A 23388-nucleotide genomic window follows, 5' to 3' on the forward strand; every position below is an offset into this window, starting at 1 on the left:
GGAGGTTCCTTTCAAGTATAAACCAACTGCACTTCCGTCCACTTCTCCTTGTCGCTCCACTGAATTGGCAGACAGACGAATGACTCATGTTCCTTATCGTCATCTTCGAAATAGTAATTGGTGGCTGAATGAGGAACATAGTCTAAACGCCATCAGGTTCGAGAGGAAGAGAGTTGTGTGTTGTGAAGAAGAGAGTTGTGGAAAATGACATATATATATAGAGAAATATAACAATGATTTTACAAGGAAAGTTTTACATGGATTTTACATGGAACATTTACAACGACTTTACAACGAATTTAGGTAAGTTAAAGCACATTGAATGCACGTTTTCACCTTTATATAACGGTAACATGATTCGTTGTAATGTCGATGTAACGTTTACAGCTATTTCGCATTCCACGTACTTTCGTCGTAAACTTACATTGACTTTACGACGAAATGTTTTCGTCGTAAATTACCATGGAGTTTACGACGAAATAATGTCTCGTCGTAATTGCGTTGTAAAGCCCATGTAAAGTTACGAGGAAATAATTTCGTCGTAAACCGCCGTTGTTACTGCTACGTTTTCTTGTAGTGGAAAAGAAAAAAATTATACGTATAACAATCAAATTTCCAATACAATCTTTTTTTTAATCTTTAAGAGTATAGAAAATGTCTGATTAATAGATTATGTATCTTTAAACAAAGTGTATGGTTAATAGTTTATGTATCTTAATAGTTTTATCACAAAATGTGTTTGAGATATTTGTCATTTCTGTTTTTTTCATATATGTAAAGACTCACTTCATATTTTACATCAAAATGAAGTTTGAAATAAAAAATGCTTCAACTTCACTCCATTTTTCATTCTACAATAAAATAAAATTGAATTTACTACATAAATAGAATAATATTTTTATTTTTTGTTCATTACTCCAAAATAAAATAAAACTGGGATAAAATGAATTTTATTATGAAATTGCTATATTAAAAAAAATAGAATTTTATATTGAAAATGCTGTTAGATACAAGTTCGTGACAAACTATTGTTGTTCCTTTGAAACGGAATACATACAAAGTTGAGCAAAGCTTATTTAACCTGTTAAATTAATATTAAAGTTGGAAATAATATTAGTTTGTATGGTCTAATTATATATCGCAAATATTTCTACAATTTAGGTAGATCGATAATACTTCGGTTATTGTATTCATTTGAATAATTTTCTGAAAAAAGCACAAAACTATATATATGCCAGGCGAAATATACAAATTAGATATATAATGGGCGGTGGTGACATACAATAAAGAGAAGCCCTTTTCGCCTGTCACCGTCACCGATTGTTATGTTCATTGGTCCACATGGGTCGGCTTTGTTGTTGTATATCGGCTGCTGCATCAGCAATAATTTGCAATCAATAAAGTAAAAGAATCAAATCATTTGCACATAAACATAAAGTAAGAGAATCATCCTTTATCCTTTATTTTAATTTTAATAACTAAAAATGTTAAAACAATATCAAATATGGCAAACTGAAAATTTTCTATATAGCTAATCTTAAAAGTAGGAGTTATTTTCTTTTTAGAACTAGTATGTATCAGACCTAATTTGTTTGAATGAAAGTTGTTTCACAAAAAAAAAAACTAGTTTTTCAGTTGTTTAGTTTTTAGTGGTTGATTTAGCATATATTCCGAGTAATGTTGCTTTATAATTCGAATCATGATCAGCTTGGGATCAAACGGAGAGAGGGGAAGAAGAGAGTAAAGCAAAGTAAGAGACCAAATATTTTTATCTTCTTTTAAAACTTGTTAAGATGGAGATGAAGGAAACAAAAGATGTGATGAAATTGATTAAATATTGAACCGATATGTCTTACGTTTTGTTTGTACAATTCGACAAGTCATTTGTTTCGTTTTTTTTCTTCTGAGTTTTGCTTGCAAACGAAACAAAATTCAAAAAGAACAAAAGTACAACTCAGGCATATGTCTTAGATTTTGTTTGTACAAAACTCGACGAGTCTTTTTGTCTCGTTTTTTTCTGAGTTTTGCTTGCAGCTTTCTTCATCTTTTCCTATCGTGTAACGAAACAAAATTCGAAAAGAACAAAGCACAAAGCCAATGCTTGAGTTATAATCTACGTACAATATATAAAATGAAAGAACATCTAGTAACACTGTCAAGGCCGCATGGGTGCTTAGATTATAACTCTTTTTGCTAAAATATTAAGAAAGTCGTGAGAAAGTTTAATACAACAATTCAGGAAAAATGGTGAGTATAATTTGATAATTCCTGGGTTTAATTGGTTACCACTTCACTAGTTTAAACCAGCAAAAATACTTACGAAAGGTCTTAAATAATTAAAAAATTCAAAGGGAGCAAAGAATTAACGAGTAAGATAGGTCCAGTTTATATCATACATCCATCTATCTTACAAAATAACAATGTTATAACCTAAAACATAAGCAAGCAATACTTGAGCATATACTCATAAATTTCCAAATACAAAATAAAAAATGCCTAATAAGAATGTGATTTTTTAACAAAATGAATATTTCTTCTTTCTTCTACGAACAATCGAATGAAAAACAGAGAGTAAAATGTCTGATGGTATGATGATTTAGAGCTCATCATGGGATTGACTTGAAGACCAACATGATGATGATGAGCTAAGACTCTCGAGCCAGACTTCATCAGCAAGAAGTGTGTTGGAGTCATTGTTTCTATGCCACGACCAATGTGCTCGTTTTCCGTCTATAACCTTCAATCTCCCATGTCCAAAACTCGATTCGCGGAATACCGATAATGGCGAAGGAGGTTTCTTAAACCTGCAATTCGAGTGAAAAATATGGAAATTAAGAACCATAAAAAGAATATGAGTCTTGAGTTTAGATTAAATGATAGAAGGTCAAAAAAATGATAGAAGGTGACATACGAAGTAGCAAGGCCTTCTCGGTTGCCTCCGTCACCAATGGTTATGTGTATGGGTCCACATTGATCAGCCTTGTTGTTATATACCCGCTTCTGCATCAATCAGAATTCGCCATCAATATAAGTAACAATAATTATCTTTGTTTAAAAAATGAAGATGAGTACTTACGAAACGTTCGTAGGCATGAACATGGCCGGCAAAAACGACGTCCACTCGAGCATTAAATAGCAAAGACTCCATAGCTTCCCTCATGCTCTCTCCTTCACCTTCATGCGCTTCATTCGTGTTGTACCAAGGCGCGTGCAGCAACACTATCACCCACGGTGTCGTTTTCCGGTCAACCTTTTGAAATGATATTAAAAAAAATAATTAAGAAAAAATCTAATTCTTAATAATTGATAGAAAATTTTGAAATAATGTGAATTCAGGCAATGTGTTTTTTTTCACTAGTTTATAAAATATGATGTTTTGTTATTTTACAAACATTTTAAAAGTAAAATAATATATATTTATCAATTTCTATTGGATATAATCTTAAATAATTACTATGATTTGAATGATTCATTACGTTGGTTAAATAATAAATTTACCTGAAATACGATAAACTATTATTTGATCCAGATATAACTTTTGAAAAGATTTTTTTTGTGAAAGTGATGAAATGATTGTATACTAAACATTGCATAATCCCGCAACTAACCTTTGCTAAATCGGCTTGGAGCCACTGGTACTGATCGGAATCACAATCAAAGTCGGTGTAAGAACCAAGCATAACCGTGTGGACACCAGCGACATCAAAAGAGTAGTAAAGGTTGGACTCAGAGAGGCTCTCAGTGTAAGGCATGAGCCACCGGGAATTGTATGACTTGAAGGTTGTGTGTTCAATGATTGGGAAGAATTCAATCTCGTGGTTTCCCTGAGTAACCATCCAAGGGCGCTTGCTCGCGAGTGGCTCCACCAGGCGACCAAAGGAGTCCCAAAGTGGTTGATTAGTGTCAGCGTAGGAGAGATCGCCAGGAAGTAGAAAAACGTCGTAGTCTTGGCTCTTTATCTGAGCTAGTGTTGCTGCTGTCCATTCGGTTTGGCCTAGGTCGCCTTCAATTTGACATAAAAACCGGTAATTCATAAGTACATATGAACATTTGGTCCTTAACCGGTATGAACAGAAACACAACGTATATAATAGACAAATAGAGTGTGGAAGTACGTAGATCAACGATAATCCAAACACAACTCGTCGTGGACTGAGTGTTTTCTAAGCTTTAGATTCAATTCAAATAACTATTTGTATCCATGAATTTTCTTGTTTTTCTACATGGACCTGAATACGTATCTACAAAAAAGTTTTATGCTTATATAGGTCATTCGGTCAAATATTAATATATGTTGATAAAAAACGAATATTAATTATAGATTACAAAGTTATATATATATATATATATATATATTGATTGGGAAAACAAACTGGTTTAATTAGTGGATATACCATTAAACCATATTTTGGAACTAAAGCCAACACATACACATATAAAGCTTTTTGACACCCCTAAAACAAACATAGCCATACAGACGTGTGACTTTTAAAATCAGTCACACCGAAAAAGCTGAGGGAATGCCAAACATATACCTTCTTGCACGGTTTTGTTTTATAACGTGAGGCTCATAAATTTGAATTTTTAAAAACTTAGTCAAAACTCAAAACTCTTTTAAGAAAATTGAATTTCATATGTTTGGCTATACTATTCATATACATCATATTTACCGGTTGTGCTATCGTTGTGCAATTAATGTCTCCAGTTCCAAAATAACCAACATAAAACTGGTAAAATGAGTTTAGGGAACGTACCAACTATGGCGAACTCTACCGGAAAAGATGAGGGAGGAGTCTTGAAAGAAAACTCAGGACCGTTGCAGCCGCACATGTAATAGTAAGTTGTATTGGGTTCTAGAGGTCCGATCTTGACGTGGTGGATCTTGCCCGAATGGTAGAAGAAGTATTTGTAAGAAGTGGATTCTCCGGTGGTTTTTCTATCGTACTTTCCCGGTTGCTTACCATATTCCACCACCGATTCCACCTTCTTGTCTTCCGTTATGTATGTTACTCTCATGTGGTCCTTACCCGCAAGTGATACATGCACCTTTTATTTAACAAATATTTAACAACACCAACACAAGCCTTTAGAAACAAGATTTAAAAGGGAGATTTATGTCATCAATAAAAGCAAGAAATATAGAAAACATTTGAATTTTTTTCGGTAAGAACATGAGATTAATTAATTAAGACTACAAAAGAGACATAAAATCGAAAATAAGTACCATCTTGTGTTGCACAAAGTTGAGATTCAATCAAAGAAAATGAGATAATGTAGATTAATAAAAATATGCAATGAAAGATTCAACAACATAATGGGTTTTGTACCTTAATAATTACTAATATATTTGTGATGCTTGAAGAACATAACATAGATGAGGAAGGGAATCAATCTACCAAAACTCAAATACATTGATGTTAATTAACTATACATCTCACATTCCACAGAAAACCAAGAATGAAAAATCTTAGGAATTGCTAACACAGAAAATGCTTTGAACTAAACATGCATTATATGAAGCATGTTTAGAAAGAGAGTTTAATCAAAGAACCTGTTGTGGATCGGATTTGGAGCCGTCATGAGGGACAAAGACAATGGGACGAGGGGGCTCCCGGCTGAGTTCCGGGACATCGGCTTGAGACAAGAACGGACAAAGAAACAAAAAAGTAAAACTAAGAAAGAGACTAAAATTTTTCATCTTGTTGTCTAAAGAGTTAAAGTTTGGTGAAGAAGAAATAATTGTTATTGAAGAGATCGGTGGATGAATTCAGGTGTGTTACTACTTTATACATCTCTTTAGCCATCGCGTCAAGTTACTTCATTTCCTTTAATAAAGTCTTTTTAAAAATCATATATACGTTTTGTTAGTTTTGCTTGCAGCTTCCTTTATCTTTCCATCACTTAACGAAAAATAGTTATTAAAGTCAATGCTTGAATTGTTTAATTATGAGGTTTCCGTAACCTTAAAGAACTAGACCTAAAGGAAGTAATAAAGAATGAGACTAACATGAAAATTTAAATATTCCCTTTAAATACAGCATTGTCCAGAACTCCATATATTCGTATATATCTGTATGAAAAACGTATCGACAGTAGCAAATTATTCTGTAACATATCGCTGGCCGTAATTAATTAGCCGAAGTGTTTATTGTGAACAATTAACATATGTTTAATTTGTGTTTAATTATACACCATTGAAGAGAAAAAGGTAATAGTTAAGATGTATGATTGAATTTAAAGTGATTGAGTTTAAAGATCACTAGTTATATAGTGATATAAGTACTAATAGAATAATAGTACAAAAGAGAGAAAGATGAAGAAAGGGGACCATGTTTGAGTTCCTAACGTCGACAGGTGAGTGATAGAGCAAGAAGCCTCAAGACCACACACATATGCGAGTGATATGGTTCCATTCAACATAAATCGTTGTACTATTAGACTTTACTATAATGTTTTTGTCCCGACATTAAACCTTAATTTGCTGGATAATCGTGTATGAACACGGCACATAAAATTTTCATCCATATTTTTCGTAGCTAACGACGAGAATATTTATACGAAGGGACGAGCACGTGTCAAACAATGAACAAGAGGAGAAAAGAGTAAAACAAGTAATCTGATCTGATGGAACGTGAGAAGATGTAGAACGCGAATTATGTCATGTGGCCACGTTGCTTAGATAATATGGTACAAACGGATATGCTTTATGGATCTTTCCCAAGTCCAAATCAAAAATATGAATAAATTGATCCATGTGTTACGTATTCTAGATAAGCCGTGTACGGACGTTGGAATCAAAAATAGCATATGCCATTGTTTCACTCCACATCCGTTTCTACAACTCTTTGACTTAATCTATTCAATTACACTATTTTCATATTTCTAAACATACTGACAGACAATATTCATTTTGTTCTTACTACGGAACTACTAAATGTTAAAAGCTTAGCAAATTTAAAACTTCTTCCTACAACTACTAGTCTATAATGTCTATTGCGATGTAGAATGCTATATTTCCTATGATGCAATGGTTCATCTTGGCAATCTGAGAATCTACAGGCCCATTAAATTATTTATAACCCAAACTATTAGATATCAACCCGATATGAGACGTTACAAGCCCAATACTTTCTTATGTGAAAATTGAAAATTCTAAGCCTACACCCGTTTTAGTTATAAAATTAATGAATGTCAAAGCCTTTTTATAAAGCTTCAATGGTGTGGACTATGTATATCTGAGTTTTACTGAGCTTAGCTAAGAGCATAGAATAAGATATGTTAATATTAGATTTTTTTTTTGATTAATCTAGGGTTATCCCGGACCTATGGAATGATCCAGACTAATCCATAAGAAGAGGTGCAGTCCATGGATAGACCATTTCTCCGGATATTCAAATGGGTCGAAAGTAAGGACCCATATCTATGTAGAGTGTCTAGATAACATGTGACTTAGTTTTGCATGGCAAATGAATCGAACCTGAATGTGTTGACATCGCAAACTCTTCTCTTTACCATTTGACCACAAGCTCCCGTACTAATATTAGATTTTTGCACTCTTTATTTGCAGTCTTTTTTTGATATACGGGTAGGCAAATGAACCATTGGCTTTGCAAATGAACACAATGGCGGAAAGGTAAAGTTTTGGTAATGAACATAAACGTCACTGGCCTGCCTAGATGGAGACTGCGGCTTCTGTGACTATGCTGGAACTTAAAGAAGAAATGTCTTAGTAACTGTGGCCAATCTTCTCAAAGATAGTGAGAAAAACAAAACTTGTCTATCATGTTCTTATTCTTCTTCTTACTTGCTCTAAATATTAGTCACGTAAATGATATATTAACGGGTTCTCTTTTCTGACCAGGTACCATGTATCCCGTTCATGACTAAAGCCATATATGGGAACCTTCTAATTGTGTTTGAGGAATGGAATGGTGATCTAAGTGGGATCTCTCTTGTTAAAAGTATAAACAAATTAAGCTCTTCTTAAATCGGCCGGATATTTTCGGAATTTTTTTAACCAGTGGTGTGCTTCTTTTGTGAAATTAAGATTTAAGGTTATGTGCAGAATGCTGTATCCTGGTTCACAGGAAAAAACAAATAAGACAATCAATGCTAGTTACCCTGCCTATGAACACCATTTCAATTTATTACATGTATCATCTTCTCAATCTCTTGAATTCTAATCGGATAAACAAGCAAATATGACATTAGTATTTTACCAAAATAATGACATTAGTATAACTTATAGAAAAAGGGCACAAACTTAAAGTTCTGCCCTAAAAATATATTTGTTTTTTTTTCTTTTGAATACACATAGGTTCAGGTTCAAAGACCATAATCCTCCATACTCGAAACTACAATGTAATATTAGTTTCGTTCCGACGATAATTTGAACTATGGACCTTTAACACAATGACCAAAATCTTTTAGAGTTGAGATAACAACCTCTGCAATAATATATTTGTTTCATTCTCTTTATCTTAATTTTTTTTTTTCTGGTTTATTTCAAACGTCCTTATTTTCACCAAGGGGTTGATTGGCTTATTTTCACCAAGGGGTTGATTGGCAGTAAGATCTTTCTACGGTCTAAATTATTTCTACATTCCAAATTTTCGCCAGTCATGTTTTGTAAAAAAATTTTAAATCTACAGACTTTTCTTTCATTTTTATTTATTTTTAACTGTGGAAAATCATAAATCTAGAACACTTATTTGTTTGCTTTAGAAAATTTATATGTAAGTCATTGAATCTTTTTAAATCTACAGCTGATATTTTACAGCAAAATTATCTACAACCACGACAAAAAAAAATCTACAGTTTTATTTCTAAAACAAAAATATAAAGGCACTGCTCCTTCCACTCATTTCCAAGTACGTATTTCTTTTACTGTACTGTTAACTATGTGTTATTCTTCAGATCGTGAAAGACTGATCAAATAAATATAAACCACAATATTATAATTTGCTTCAGATCTGAAAGTCATTGCTCATTTAGGATAGTGAATAAGCTAAGTAATGGGTAAGAAACGTACTTAAATAAGAATCTAGATATGGGTGAATGTGTGTACCTCTGAGTCTGTGCCAAGGACTAATCTTTTTCAGTACAGCTTGGATACTAAAGATCTTAATTACAAGATAACAACAACACACACGTGTTTCCCGTTTTACTATACATAACCAATTCTTAAAACTCTTCTTTGTTATCTTCATTTACGGAAACCGACAAAAGAAGAACCATTCCATTAACCCCCATCTCACTTCCCTTTATTAATTAAACTAAAATTAAATCTAACCCTTAATTTAAAATTATTAAATAAACCCTCTGCTTCTTCCTTAAGTCATAAGCCTCTCTCCTCCTTCCAAAGCATCGTGCTTTTTTCTACGAGATCTTCTCTGTAATCTAGGATCTTATTTATAATCATGAATCAGGAGAAGATAGGGTTTTTCAGTGTCTCGTTTCTTCTGATCTTGAGCCTAGCGGTGGGAAGATTCGTTGTGGAGAAGAACAACCTCAAAGTCACGTCACCCGATTCGATCAAGGGTATTTACGAATGTGCCATTGGGAACTTCGGAGTTCCTCAGTACGGTGGTACATTGGTGGGCACCGTCGTGTATCCCAAGTCGAATCAGAAAGCTTGTAAAAGCTACAGCGATTTCGATATATCATTCAAGTCTAAGGCTGGTCGCTTACCCCCTTTTGTTCTCATCGATCGTGGAGGTTCGGTTTCTTCTTACCTTAATTGGTTGGTTTATAGTATCTGGAAAAGATTCAATTCTTGGTTTATTGTATTAGGGATAGGAAAATATTCAATTTTTGCTTATAGTATGTGAAAAATATTCAATTTTTGCTTATAGTGTGTGAAAAATATTCTTTTTTTGGGTTATATATTAGGAAAAGCTTCACATTTTTGCTTATAGTAATACGAAAAGATTCAGTTTTTGCTTATAATATCAGGAAAAGATTCAGTTTTTGCTTATAACGTTTGGAAAAAATCTATTTTTGGTTGTAGTATTTGGAAAATATTCAATTTTTGCTTATAACGTATGGAAAAAATCTATTTTTGCTTATAGTATTTGGAAAAAGATTCAGTTTTTGCTTATAGTATGTGGAAAATATTCGATTTTTGCTTATAGTATTTAAAAAAGATTCAGTTTTTTGCTTATAGGTATTTGAAAAAGATTCTATTTTTGGTTATAGTATTTGGAAAAGGTTCAATTTTAGTTATAGTATTTGAAAAAGATTCATTTTTTCATTATAGTATTTGGAACGGGTTCAAATTTTTTGTTTTAGTATTTTGGGAAAAGATTCAATTTTTGGAACTGAATGTGTGTTTCTTATTGTGAACACAGACTGTTTCTTCACTTTGAAAGCGTGGATAGCTCAACAAGCTGGAGCAGCAGCGATTCTTGTAGCCGACAACAAAGCCGAGCCATTGATTACAATGGACACACCCGAAGAAGACAAATCCGATGCAGACTATCTCCAAAACATCACCATCCCTTCTGCTCTCATCACCAAGTCTCTGGGAGACAGTTTAAAGTCTGCTCTCTCCAAGGGCGACATGGTGAACATGAATCTAGACTGGACCGAGTCTGTTCCACACCCCGACGAGCGTGTGGAATACGAGCTCTGGACCAACAGCAACGACCAGTGTGGAAAAAAGTGTGATACTCAGATTGAGTTTCTCAAGAACTTCAAAGGAGCTGCTCAGATTCTTGAGAAAGGAGGGCATACTCAGTTCACGCCGCACTACATCACCTGGTACTGCCCTGAGGCTTTTACGCTGAGTAAACAGTGCAAGTCTCAGTGTATCAACCATGGGAGGTACTGTGCACCTGATCCTGAGCAGGATTTTACTAAAGGGTATGATGGGAAGGATGTTGTGGTTCAGAATCTGCGCCAGGCTTGTGTTTATAGAGTGTTGAATGAGACTGGTAAGCCGTGGGTTTGGTGGGACTATGTGACTGACTTCGCCATCAGGTGTCCGATGAAGGATAAGAAGTACACTAAGGAGTGTGCAGACGAGATTATCAAGTCCCTTGGTGAGTTATATTGTTTCATAACCCTATGGTCTTTCCTCCTGTGATGTTATTTAACTATCTCATTATGCATTCAGACATTGATCTCAAGAAGGTGGACAAGTGTATTGGAGACCCTTACGCAGATGTGGAGAACCCTATTCTTAAAGCAGAACAGGAGTCTCAGGTTTGTCTTCTTGTAACCAATTGGCTCTACTCTTCTCTACTAGATCTCTTGTAATGAGTTTGTTTCAGGTTGGCAAAGGTTCCCGGGGAGATGTGACAATACTTCCAACTCTTGTAGTGAACAACAGACAATACAGAGGTACTGAAGAACAGCTAACTTGTCAGTTCCCTTTCTAAACTTTTTGTTGCTAAATCAAATATCTCTGATGGGCATTTAGGTAAACTGGAGAAAGGGGCAGTGCTGAAAGCTATGTGTTCAGGTTTTCAAGAGTCAACAGAACCAGCTATATGTCTAACTGAAGGTTTTATCTCCATATCTCATATCTTTTAACGTTTTGGTGAGGACATCGTCTTGAGATCAGTTTCTGTTTTTTTCTTTTTTTTGCAGATCTAAATACTAATGAATGTTTGGAAAACAATGGTGGGTGCTGGCAAGACAAAGCTTCCAACATAACTGCATGCAGGGTATACCGTTTAGCCTTGCTATTTTTATCTCTTTTCCAGTTTTTGGTTTTGTTGTTGCTACTAAAACTGATTACTCTTTGTTTCATTTGAATTGGCACTTTAGGATACATATAGGGGAAGATTGTGTGAGTGCCCTACTGTTCAAGGTGTTAAATTTGCTGGTGACGGTTACACTCACTGCAAAGGTATATCAATTTATCTCCCTGTAGCTTGACATGTTTTTTTGTGGAGCAGGACCCAAACTCTGGCATGGTTATTCTATTTCCTGTGTATTGCCTGCTCTAAGTTCTTAACGTTTTTTTTTTCTTTCTTGGCAGCGTCTGGAGCTTTGCATTGTGGTATCAACAATGGAGGATGCTGGAGAGAAACCAGAGGCAGCTACACTTACTCTGCTTGCGTAGTAAGTATTTCGTCTTCTTTATCAACGACTAGCTCTTGAAACAATCATCTTCTAAACCTATAGTAATACTTGTTTGGTTTTTGAAATGGATTTTTCAGGATGATCATTCAAGTGATTGCAAATGCCCGCTTGGGTTCAAGGGCGATGGAGTAAAGAGCTGTGAAGGTACTTGTTTACTAGAATCTATATTCATGCGGTCTGCTTGCATACAGAACTAAACCGTATTCTTTTGATTGAATGTGGTAGATGTGAATGAGTGCAAAGAGAAAAAGGTTTGCCAGTGCCCAGACTGTAAATGTAAAAACACATGGGGAAGTTATGAATGCAGCTGCAAGAATGGTTTGCTCTACATGCGTGAACACGACACTTGCATAGGTTAACAAAAGAGAGATCTTCCTTCTGTCTTAAACCCATACTTAATGAAGAGTCATTAATCAAGCTTTGATGCTTTTGAATGTGTAGGTTCAAGCAAAGTTGGAACTACAAAGCTCAGCTGGAGCTTCTTGTGGGTTCTTATAATCGGAGTGGGTGTTGCAGGTCTTGCCGGATATGCCGTCTACAAATACAGGATCAGGGTATGTGTCTCTCGTTATCTTAATGTACACATATGAAGATCTTGCCCATCTAGATAGAGTAACAAAAGAAACTCCTTGTGCAGACTTACATGGATGCGGAGATAAGAGGCATCATGGCACAGTACATGCCATTGGAGAGCCAACCCACCCCAAGTGGTCCTCATATGGATATATGAGGTGAAGCTGTCAACACAAACCAAGAGAGACACTCTTTCCACGAGAAGCTTCTTCTGTGTTTCCATGTAAATGAATCTAATAGACTTGGAAAAAGTCACAAAACAATAATTTAAGTGTATCTGCGCTTTTGTAAGGGATGTGGATATGCAGATGGAATCACTTCTTTTGTCTGCATTACTCTTGCAATGTAAAATAAGACATAAATGGATGAATAAATGAGTAGGAGAGTTGCATCTATATACTACTGAAACAAATTAACATTTGCTTTGATGTGTTAATTATACTTTCTCCAGCTCCACTCTGTGTTTCTCAATCTGTTCTTTCACTAGCTTCTGTGATTCTTGGATAAGCCTTGAGTGCTTCTTTATTAGCTCCTCTTTTGTCTTGAGCTCTTCCTCCATGACTGCAATCTCCTGTCAAGTAACATAAACTGATGAGACAAATGTGTTTGGAGATTCTGACACATTGGTGGAGTCTTGGAAACTAACCTTCCTAAGACTTTCAGCTCTTGTGGGGGCGTGATTTTCTCGCTTCAATCCCATGAAATAAAGCTGAAGCTTTTTAGCAGCTTCCATGAAATCTCTGGCGTGACGTTCAACATCAACTGCAATGAGAGGAAATAAAAGATATCAACTTATAAAAGACATAAGCATTGATCAGCAGGCAAGCTAGAATATTGAAAATGCCTCAGGTTATGTATGATCTACTAAGTAGAGATCATAAGTTAAGAAAGTTAACTAAAATGATATTCTCTAGCAGAAAGAAACAGACAACTTTCAAACTATCAATCCCCAGACAAGAAGCCCATTGTCTTTCTTGCACTCAAGAAAACTCTTGAACTAACTAACAACAGTTACAGTTACAATATTCAATAGCACAGACCAAACCAACAAGAAAGAAACAGACAACTTCCAAACTATCAATCACCAGACAAGAAGCCATTGCCTTTTTACTCCAAATTAACAAAGAGTTACAGTAATAGTATTCAATAGCACAGACCAACCCTAGAAGGGGAACCGGGATTGATTTACTGAGTCAAGTCAACTCTTATACTAAAAACTTGAATTACTTCTCAAAGGTGAAGGGAGATGGTTTGAAGTGAAGATCGAGAGATAAGAAAAGGGACTGACTTTGGTGAGAAGGATGAGGAGAGCGGTCGATGGCTTGAAGCTCTCTTGCGGGCAAACATGGCAGCAGTGCTGCTTCCAAAGCCGTGACGCAAGCCATTATGTCCTCAATCTCGTGGTTCTGATTGTTAGATGGCGTCTCCGGTGATGTGATTCCCGGAGGACGGTCAGACGGCGACGGGGAAGGGTCAGAAGACGGCGGCGGTTGTGGTTGATAATCCATTGCGCCGATCTCTGTCGCTCTCTCTGGTTAATTGGCCTTGGTTGGTTTTAGTGAAGTAAGTCGAAAAGAAGTGTTTGTTAAGTGGGCTTATTATTGGGCCCAGTTATCACATTCTCAACTGTTCGGACAAAAATTAAGGTGTTCAACTAATACTGACAATCTAGCTTTTTTTTTTTTTTTTTGTCAGCTACCCATCTAAGCTAGATCAAGTGGAGGCAGACAAGCCGATCCTCCGAAGAGCACCTCCGTCTGACCGGGTCTGATCTATATGGGAGAAAATATAGCCTCTGTTCCTTGCTTCCTTTGCTAGTGCGTCTGCCCGACCATTCCTACTCCGAAGAATATGAAACAGGCTCACATCCTCGAAGTCTTCCTGTAATCTTTGGTACATCTCAATCTCTGTCGCGAATGTAGGCCAGTCCATCGGGTTAGTAGTCATGTCCACTAGACCCGAGCAGTCTGTCTCGAACCGTATCGAGGTTATCCTCATGTCTCTCATACATGAGGTTGCCCAAAGTAAACCTTCCATCTCAGCATGCAAAGCTGAAAGGCTCCTACTGCATGCCCGCAGTCCAAAGTACTCAGAACCCATTTGATCCTTAAGACTCCACCCTAAGCCACTAACATTGCCATTACTGATCCATGACGCATCAATTTGACATGTAAGGATTCGGGGTATCCAAGGGGGCACTAGGGAATCCTCCATAGTAGGAGGATCGCCATGATCTTCGTTAGCTTCCTCTTTCTCATTAGCATTCCTCCAACATTCGGCTTCGAGGGACGCGTGTTGGAGAGTGTCAATCGGGGATACGACTTTCCCATTAAAGAGTTTGTCGTTCCTTGCCTTCCAAATGTACCAACAGATCCATGGGAAGGTATCGAATTGTGGTCTCGATGGAGCCACCTCTTTTCTCCTCCAAAACAAAAAGTTCATGTTTTGGTATATAGATGTACTCGGGAAGTAACCCGGAAGGGACGGATAGTCCGATAAAGCCCAGACCTGCAGGGCTGGGGGACATTCAAAAAGAAGATGATTAATCGACTCCACTGGGCCATCACATCTAGGACAACTTCTATCGGTGCCCAGGTGTCTATAAGTGAGCCTCTCTGCTGTCGCCACACATCCCGAGATAGCTTGCCACAAGAAATGCTTCATCTTACTCGGGGCCTTTATCTTCCACACATGGCTCTGAAGGCTCGTGATACTCGGTTCTATAGCCCTTTCATGAGTAAGACTTAGCTTGGTCGATCGGAGTAGGTCGTAACCGGTTTTAACTGAATACACTCCTGATTTTGTGTAGTTCCAAACATATCCATGCAGAGCAAAAGAACGAGAGGGTTTTAACCCCAGTATCAATGGAATATCGTCTGGCGGGAAGAATTCTCGTAAAAACTGGATATCCCACTCCTTGGTATCATACTGACAATCTAGCTTAGATTCAGAGAATTTTATTTATCTTTGTTTAAATATACAGTTAAACATCTATAAATTAATAATGTTGGGATTACACCAAAACTATAATTTTTTTATTAATTTATAGAGATATTAATTTATCGATATACTAATTGAACCAAAAACTCAATTTGGGACTATAAAATTATATTATTTTATAGAGATTTCTAGTGTATATTAATTTATATAGTATTAATTTAAAGATGTTATACTGTATTTTTAAAGTTTATTTATTTATTATAAATTATAAAATTATTGCATCAAGAATTTATAATAGAACTTTTTATTCGGAAATACCCTAGGATAACACTAAAAAAGTTTATGTCACAAATATAGACTTTAAGGAACAAAATGACCAAAATATTTCATTAAAGAGGTAAATATACACTTATACTCTTACTGTTAATTAATCCAAACCTTGGGGTTTAGAGTTAAGGGGTGAGGATTTGGGATTGAGATTTAAAATTTTAAAAAATAAAAAATAAATATTAAAAATTTGAAAATAAAAATTTTTAAAATAGTTTCAAAAAGTATTTTCGAATTACAAAAAAAAAATTTGGAATTTTTTTTTTAAAAATAAAAAAAAGAATTTATAAAAAAGTTCGAATTTGAAAACATATAATCTAAAACTATAAAAAAAATTATTTTTTTAATTTTGTTTTAATTTTGTTTTAATTTTTTTTATATATATATCTAGGGTATATTAGGGTCTTTTTACCTATTAAATGAAACATTTTGGTCATTTTCTTCCTTGTGGTGTATTTTTGTGATCAAAACTTGAAAATTGTATATTTATGAGAACTGCCCTTTCTATTGGGAAATACCCTAGGGTAACACTAAAAAAAATTCTGTCACAAATATAGACTCTAAGGATCAAAATGACCAAAATGTTCACTAAAGAGGTAAATATACATTTATACCCTTACGGTTAACTAATCGAAACCTTAGGGTTTAAAGTTAAGGGATGGAGATTTGAGATTGAGATTTAAAATTTTATAAAATAAAAAAATAAATACTAAAAAATTGAAAATAAAAATTTTTAAAATAGTTTCAAAAAATATTTTTGAATTACAAAAAGAAAATTTGAAAAAAAATTAAAAAAAAATTATAGAAAAGTTCGAATTTGAAAACATATAATCTAAAACTATAAAAAAATTATTTTTTAATTTTGTTTTAATTTTGTTTTTTATTTTTTTATTTTTTTTATATCTAGGGTATTAGAATCATTTTACCTATTAAATGAAATATTTTGGTCATTTTCTTTTTTGTAGCCTATTTTTGTGATCAGAACTTGAAAATGATCTATTTAGCAGAATTGCCCATTTCTATTTCTCTTATATAAATTTGATGGTTTCATTTGTTTCACCATAAATATCCATACATAATGGTTATATTTAAATATTCTAATGTAAAAACATTAATCAACTTTTAATCTTACGTTAAAAATATTTCACATACTAATATATTTTAAATTATTTTATCTATAAAAAGATTAATTCACATATTATTTTATCTTTTAAATCCTTGACTCACTTACGGTGGTGGTATACGTATACTAAATATTAATATTAGTAAGCTGTGTACAAGTTGGTGGTATATGTTATCATGAGCTGACTCACTTAAACGAATCACCATATCCTCAATACACACACTTCCGTGTTTTCCCTCGGTGAAAGAGATGCTTATAGGTTTTACAAAGTTGCACATATGATATTTTTGCTGTATGTGTCATGAACTCCATAACTGATTGTTTGCCCCACCAACAAGCTTATGAATATGCATCACATCTCTCATTGTATTCTAATAAATAATAGTGTGGCTCATCCCATGTGAACCACAGTCGAGATAAAATCACATTATCTAGTTTCATGAATAGCGTTTACAAGTATCCAATCAGGTTTCATTCAAACACAACTTTATTCAGCATAGGTACGTGCAAGCACATTGCTTAACATAATCTTTTATTGTAAGAGAATAGAAAAAAAGTTTAAACACTCCCATCTTTCTCCTCAGATCTTCGCAGCAAAGGAGATACCTTCTTTGGTAAGATCATCAAGGCTCTCTGCAGCAGGTCTAGCTTTGGCCACTTTAGCCAAGGCTTTGTTCTCATCACCACTACCTCCTTCCATGAATGCTCCAACCACTTTACCATCTTGAACCCAATATGCTCCAAATCTTGGTTTTGGGTTTGATGGATTGCTGTCTCCAAACAGGACAGAGTCTCCTACGTTGTCTCCATAGAACTGCCATGAGAGATCAAACGAGCGGGAGTAGAAGAATGGGAGGTAGTCGTATTCCTCCACAGCTCCGCCTCCCTCAGCCGCTTTGATCGCCTGAAACAATGTATCACATATATGAGGATGTTATAAACGAGCTCTTCAGATATAAATGTAGCGTTTGAAACAGTAGCAGGCTTATTGTATTCATCATTTTACCTTAACAGCTTGCTCTGCGGATTTGCGAGAATGGTCAACATGCTCGACCCTTCTCATGTCTCCATACATTTTCAGGGGGAAAGTGGCAACGTCACCAACAGCGTAAACATCAGGAACACTTGTTTTGAAGAATGCATCGGTCTGTGAAAAAGATTCAAATCAGAATGGTACGGGAGAAAAAGAAGAGACGCCCGCAAAGCAGATAAATACCTTAATTCCACCTTTGTCTTCTTCGACCTGTCCCTTGAATAAGGCTGTCAATGGTTTCGCACCAACTCCAACTATCACAATGTCAGCTTCTAGTGACCTTCCATCCTTGAGTTGTACTTCATTCACCTAGAGGCGACGAACAAGTGAGACATTTGTACCGAGACAGTTTGAAAAAGCTAATTAATTAAGTGAACCAAACTGAGTTTATAAACCGACTGGTTTTACTATTTTAAAACCACAATATCTGGAACCATAGTCGACTTCAATTAGTACAAAACCAATAGAGTTGAAACTGAAATGTTTAATTTAATCGCCAACTCTTATAGCTAATGAATATTTGGTTTACCTCTCCATTTGGATGAGCGGTGAACCCAGATGCTACTGTTCCTTTAATGATCTTCACTCCCTTGTTTGTATAGTAAGTCTCATAGAACGCAGCAATGTCGGCGGTGAAAAGCCTAGGCACTGCGGGAACGATTTTTCAGTCATGTGCAACTAAGCAGTACATATATATATGACTAACTGAATTGTGAAAAGTTAGGAGTCAACTTACTGCACCAAGGTTCAGGGAAAACCATAGTGACATCAAAATTGTTGATCCTCAAAGCTGCACTAAGCTCAAGACCAATGTAGCCTCCACCAACAACCACAGCCTTTCCACCTTTCTTTGCTTGAATAGCTTCAACCACTTTGTCTGCATCATCAATCTCTCTAAGATAGAGGATATTCTTAGAGTCTGCACCTTTTACACCAAAATCAGTCAATCTCAGAACCTGCAAGTAAATGAAAAGAGAGTTACTTTCTTCTCATCAGAGACATATAAGAAGCTTGCTGATGCGAGATATGCAAGGATATCGGTGTTTACAGTAGAGCCAGTTGCAATTATGAGAGTCTCATATTTGAAGACATCCCCAGCTGCACTGACAAGACTCTTGGCAGCGAGATCTGCTTTCACTATCTCTGTGCTTAGTATCAACTCAATCCCTGCAAACACAAAGAACAATGGAAATGTAGCACGATTTAGCACCACTATCACAATCACTTTAGCTGGAAGAGAAGTGTAACGCCGATAAATTCCGTGGGATCATAACCAGTGGAACAACGTGGATGAGCAGGGAATAGATACTGTGGATGTACAGAGAGCGTTGATTACCTTTCTGTTTGTATGATTCAGGAAGCAGTTTTTCTCCACCACTACCAACACAGCAATGGAAACCTGGGAGTCTAGCCGCCCCTGCAACAGAAAGAAGATTATAAGTCGCTCTGGAAACACAAATTCCAAGTTTCACAACTAATAACTGTAGTTAGAAAAGTAAACACCAGAACATTGACTGTCTTACCTTCAGGAAACAAATAGCCCTTGCTAAGAGCAGGACGTTCATAAGGAGCCACCTAACACCAATATACAGTACATAAGGATCATAGTTTACAAGACACACACCGCATCATAATAAGGTTTCCAAAGCTTTACCGCCTCTTTGGAGATAACTGCCAATTCCCCTGGTTTAACCCCTTGACTAGCAAACTCCTTAGCTGCGTATCCCTGCAAGAAAACAACAAAAATTCAAGATTAGAGTTGAAATTGCTTCCGTAAGTGCAATTGTAACTATCTTAATTAACAGTAGACGATCATGTACTACTACGATTAATCTGAGCTCAAACTAACAGTTTAAGAAACTAAAGAGAGGCATGAGGTATAGAAGACTATAGTACGCTAATTCTCAATCATTTGTACGCAATTTTGCAAAGAACAATAACTAATCTCACACCGAAGCGAAACGCTGTACATGCGAATTCATGAAAGACGACGAAGATTCGATTCACAATAACACCAATTTTTTCATGCGATTGTTCGATTTCAGAATCAAGTTGCGATCGTAATATCATCGCAACACGATCAAAATCGAATCAGTCACTGATCGCACGTTCAAACTCACGATTCAAAACAGCTACGAGGGAAGTGTGGTATTTTGCGAAACAGATCGAAACAAGCTCTTCGGAATTCTAAACTACTGGATAAGAAAACGAAACTACGTGATATTAAGAGGGAGAGAAGAAACTCACGGCTGAGACGCCGCCGCCGAGGATGATGTACTTGAAGCTCTTCTCCGCCATTTTTATCCGATAGATCTTCAGGAAGTTGTTGTTATCTTGTCGCTGGAGTTGGTTTGTGTGAAAATGCTGGGCTAATAGCCTAATTGGCTACTAACTTAACTAAAACTCGGCCGTTGATTGGAAGATGAAGACCAAACCCGTACACGTGGCAAGATAATCGCCCTTCGATTATTCATCGTCGTGAATCTGGAAAGGAAATAAAATAATTAGGGGATTATGGATTAGTTTTTTTTTTTTTTTTTTTTTAAGTCAAAAATAGTTGGTGGGATTGGAAAAGTCACAAATGTGCCACGTTACTGGATAAGTCGTGAGCTAAGTATGATGGGTTTGAGGCTCATTGGGCTGCTTTTTTGGACACTTAAGACCCCATAATATCAAATTCAATCAAGAGTGCAATTAATTTGTTAATTTAAAATTGAATTTTTTTTTATAAGTTGTGTGTCAAACATTTTGTTTCCTTTTAAATTATTTGATCTTAATGGTTGCGGTTATTGAGCGTGATGAACATAACCATTATAATGAACATAATTTCATTTTGCTTTTCTTGTTTTGTCTTATTGTTATTACATTTGATACCATGTTTTTATTTTAAGTTACTATTTTTCTTTAAAAAAATCAGTGGTGAAATATATGAACTGTTTGATTAAGATGTAATTAGCTCATGCTTAAAAGAGAATTTGTGTATTTTTATTTTGTTATTTCTTGTTTATTTTGTTTTTCAAACTGATTTTTAAAACCTCCTGCTAAAATATTTGTTATGTGGTTGTTCATTTCGTCAATCTTCTAAGCTTGATGACTAAGAAATTAAGAAATTTGTAAAGATTCACTTATTTTTATTTTTGGTTGACATTATTTGATGAGACATGAGTAAAATCGCGAATAGAGTATAATATTTTATGTTTTCACAAATCTTCAATATGTTTTTTTTTAATTTTCTGTTTTTGTGAGTTATATTACTATATTTTCAATTTATTTTTACGGGAATATAGATATTTAAAATTTGATTTAGTTTGAAATGCACTACTAATTAAAAATAGCTATGAAATATAGAATATTATTTTAATAGATTTGATTCAAATATAAGAATATGAAAAATATATATGATTCTATAAATATTAATTAAAAATGTGCTTATATTGGGTCCTATCATTCCTCGGTTGCTGATGTGGCACAAAATAAAAGAAAAAGTCTTGTTTTTGTTTACATTTGCTACATATATTTTTGTTATTGGTTTACTTTTTTTTTCTGAAATGCTGGTGGTGAAAATTTTGAATTATTTGATTAAGTTGTAAATAGTTCATGGTTAAGTAAGAATATGTGTATTCTTATGTTGTTATATTTTTTTCAAACTGATTTTTAAGATTATATATTAATTTGTTAGTGTGGTTGTTCATCATTTCTTGTCAATATTTTGATTCTGGTTCCCAAAAAATGAAAGTTGTGTACACTCACTCTTTTTTGGCAGACCTCATTTAATAAGACATGAAAAAATGGATTATCATATTTTATGTTTTTTGCATTTTCATTACGAATCTTTAGTTTTGTGGATTAAAACACATTTAGTTGATACACATTGTGTAGGATAAGCCAGGAAAATATAAAAAAGGATGGAGGAAAATGATGTAGCGCAATGTCTATTTTATTAGTATAGATTCTAGCTCTTTGACTGTCTGAAATGATTTGCACAAAATCTTTGTTTTACTATTTTTATATGTTTGTTGTTGCATTAATAAGATTAAAGAAAGATTTTGGTGAAAAATGATTTGGGTCAAATTTATGGACTTTATTTGTCTTTTCTATCAGTTTATGTTTTGTCAAAAATACTCTCGTCTTTTCAACAACATATATACTTCTTTCTGGAGTGCAAGGTGATAGGTTGAAGGAGATATGAAGCAAAATCACAGTCTGTATAGAAATAAATAATGCAGTTAAAAATTATAGTGTAAATGAATAAAAGTGAAGCAAGAGACAATACATAGCAACAGACAAATACAGAGCGATAGTAAATCTTTTTTTTTTCTGGTAACAGAAAATTACATTGTTTAGCAAAAACAGAAGAATAAAACAAAAAGTTACACTATCAAAGTATTAGTGAGAAAATTAAATGTAAATGTAATGATCAATCGTGAGGAACAATGATTATCATTCGGTTTAGAATCTGCCAAAACTTTACAAATATGAACATGCTACACACACACACACTTATACACACACACATATATATATACTTGATTTATGTAGAAGACCCATTACGTAGGTGTTTGTAACCAACCTTAGGCTACAATAAAAGATCAAGAACAATATTCTATGCATTAAGTATGCATACTGGAGGCCACATTTTTCTCCATTTGCCTGTCCAATTCGAAATGGATTAGTTTTTTTCGTCAGCATGAATAGAACTTGAAGTACCTTTAATCGTTTTTAGCAGCTGAAACCTCAAATGAACTACTTCCTTCATGATATTTTCAAGTTTACAATAGCAAAATTACTAAAAATTGTGTTATCTCGTTTCCAAATTGTTTTTACCTAGTTTTTTATACGGAACAGTCTAGCTTTACGTGAACAGTTGATTAAGTCGAGGTTTCCAATATCTCAGTTGCACCACCTGCAAAGACATTAGTATCCACACATGCCTATAATCAGGATTAAGAACCACACATTTTGTTAGCACAGATTTAAGATGTTATAACAACCTATAAACAACACAACTCTATGGGGATGTCATCAGCCAGTGGTGGCTGAGCAGAAAATTAAATTAACAACCATACCACAATAGAATCAATTTAGTCACTACGATAACCAGATTAAGAATATCCAAACGCAGAAATGGAAACAAATTATGCTGAATATATACCATCTTATTGGAATTAAAATCTCAGCTAATTGTCCACTGGAAACGCAGCTTTCGGCTTTCCTTCACATGCTCACTGCCCACCTAGGCAATAAGCCCCTGTAAAGCCAACCGGATTTGGTCTTCCTAATTTGGACAACCCATTTCAAAGGA

At 34.9% G+C, this 23388-nt stretch overlaps 5 protein-coding genes across 8 annotated transcripts in view; 1 reads left to right on the forward strand and 4 right to left on the reverse strand.

The window, feature by feature from the left end:
* Positions 1-2386: 2386 nt before the first annotated feature.
* Positions 2387-5698, reverse strand: LOC106310135 (purple acid phosphatase 22). The gene is made up of 6 exons (XM_013747343.1): positions 5552-5698; positions 4755-5046; positions 3609-4003; positions 3077-3250; positions 2912-3000; positions 2387-2804 (listed from the first exon to the last, which is right to left on the reverse strand). The coding sequence occupies exons 1-6, from the start codon at positions 5696-5698 to the stop codon at positions 2597-2599; spliced, it is 1305 nt and encodes a 434-aa protein (XP_013602797.1). The 3' UTR covers positions 2387-2596.
* A 3602-nt stretch (positions 5699-9300) lies between these two features.
* On the forward strand, positions 9301-13058 carry LOC106312036 (vacuolar-sorting receptor 1). Its single transcript, XM_013749407.1, has 12 exons — positions 9301-9717; positions 10350-11042; positions 11117-11205; positions 11274-11343; positions 11423-11506; positions 11593-11669; positions 11773-11854; positions 11987-12069; positions 12168-12234; positions 12316-12444; positions 12532-12644; positions 12728-13058. Exons 1-12 carry the CDS (start codon positions 9420-9422, stop codon positions 12818-12820), a joined length of 1878 nt encoding a protein of 625 aa, XP_013604861.1. The 5' UTR covers positions 9301-9419; the 3' UTR covers positions 12821-13058.
* Positions 12967-14213, reverse strand: LOC106312037 (mediator of RNA polymerase II transcription subunit 28). The gene is made up of 3 exons (XM_013749408.1): positions 13952-14213; positions 13310-13425; positions 12967-13234 (listed from the first exon to the last, which is right to left on the reverse strand). Exons 1-3 carry the CDS (start codon positions 14169-14171, stop codon positions 13100-13102), a joined length of 471 nt encoding a protein of 156 aa, XP_013604862.1. The 5' UTR covers positions 14172-14213; the 3' UTR covers positions 12967-13099.
* Positions 14214-17452: 3239 nt separating this feature from the next.
* Positions 17453-20543, reverse strand: LOC106312328 (probable monodehydroascorbate reductase, cytoplasmic). Its single transcript, XM_013749807.1, has 10 exons — positions 20334-20543; positions 19741-19812; positions 19610-19661; positions 19423-19503; positions 19135-19253; positions 18823-19042; positions 18616-18734; positions 18270-18395; positions 18060-18200; positions 17453-17957 (listed from the first exon to the last, which is right to left on the reverse strand). Exons 1-10 carry the CDS (start codon positions 20382-20384, stop codon positions 17634-17636), a joined length of 1305 nt encoding a protein of 434 aa, XP_013605261.1. The 5' UTR covers positions 20385-20543; the 3' UTR covers positions 17453-17633.
* The window catches only part of LOC106312329 (probable protein kinase At2g41970), a 4763-nt gene continuing 1836 nt past the window's right edge, over positions 20462-23388 (reverse strand). The window contains exons 3-4 of one of the 4 annotated variants that reach the window (XM_013749812.1): positions 22911-22989; positions 22492-22736 (exon numbers count right to left, since the gene is read on the reverse strand). In XM_013749812.1, the coding sequence (XP_013605266.1) occupies positions 22939-22989 (51 nt within the window). In that variant the 3' untranslated portion in view covers positions 22492-22736; positions 22911-22938. Of the gene's footprint in view, positions 20547-22491; positions 22990-23388 lie in introns of those variants that run through there. The other 3 variants (XM_013749809.1, XM_013749808.1, XM_013749810.1) reach the window with 3 other exon arrangements.

The sequence above is a fragment of the Brassica oleracea genome, chromosome C8 (genome assembly GCF_000695525.1).
Source record: "Brassica oleracea var. oleracea cultivar TO1000 chromosome C8, BOL, whole genome shotgun sequence".
NCBI lineage: Eukaryota > Viridiplantae > Streptophyta > Magnoliopsida > Brassicales > Brassicaceae > Brassica > Brassica oleracea.

Excerpts from the sequence above, each read along its gene's own strand:
- LOC106312037 (XM_013749408.1), bottom strand. The coding sequence starts at position 14,171 with ATGGATTATCAACCACAACCGCCGCCGTCTTCTGACCCTTCCCCGTCG. Across the intron at positions 13,426-13,951 it reads TCCTCATCCTTCTCACCAAA|TTGATGTTGAACGTCACGCC; the intron begins GTCAGTCCCTTT and ends CTCTCATTGCAG. Across the intron at positions 13,235-13,309 it reads GAGCTGAAAGTCTTAGGAAG|GAGATTGCAGTCATGGAGGA; the intron begins GTTAGTTTCCAA and ends GTTACTTGACAG.
- LOC106312036 (XM_013749407.1), top strand. The coding sequence starts at position 9,420 with ATGAATCAGGAGAAGATAGGGTTTTTCAGTGTCTCGTTTCTTCTGATC. Across the intron at positions 9,718-10,349 it reads TGTTCTCATCGATCGTGGAG|ACTGTTTCTTCACTTTGAAA; the intron begins GTTCGGTTTCTT and ends TTGTGAACACAG. Across the intron at positions 11,855-11,986 it reads CGGTTACACTCACTGCAAAG|CGTCTGGAGCTTTGCATTGT; the intron begins GTATATCAATTT and ends CTTTCTTGGCAG.
- LOC106312328 (XM_013749807.1), bottom strand. The coding sequence starts at position 20,384 with ATGGCGGAGAAGAGCTTCAAGTACATCATCCTCGGCGGCGGCGTCTCA. Across the intron at positions 18,396-18,615 it reads CCGCTCATCCAAATGGAGAG|GTGAATGAAGTACAACTCAA; the intron begins GTAAACCAAATA and ends CGTCGCCTCTAG. Across the intron at positions 17,958-18,059 it reads CCGCAGAGCAAGCTGTTAAG|GCGATCAAAGCGGCTGAGGG; the intron begins GTAAAATGATGA and ends ACATTGTTTCAG.
- LOC106310135 (XM_013747343.1), bottom strand. The coding sequence starts at position 5,698 with ATGAAAAATTTTAGTCTCTTTCTTAGTTTTACTTTTTTGTTTCTTTGT. Across the intron at positions 4,004-4,754 it reads GGTAGAGTTCGCCATAGTTG|GCGACCTAGGCCAAACCGAA; the intron begins GTACGTTCCCTA and ends GTCAAATTGAAG. Across the intron at positions 3,001-3,076 it reads TTCATGCCTACGAACGTTTC|AAGCGGGTATATAACAACAA; the intron begins GTAAGTACTCAT and ends TGATTGATGCAG.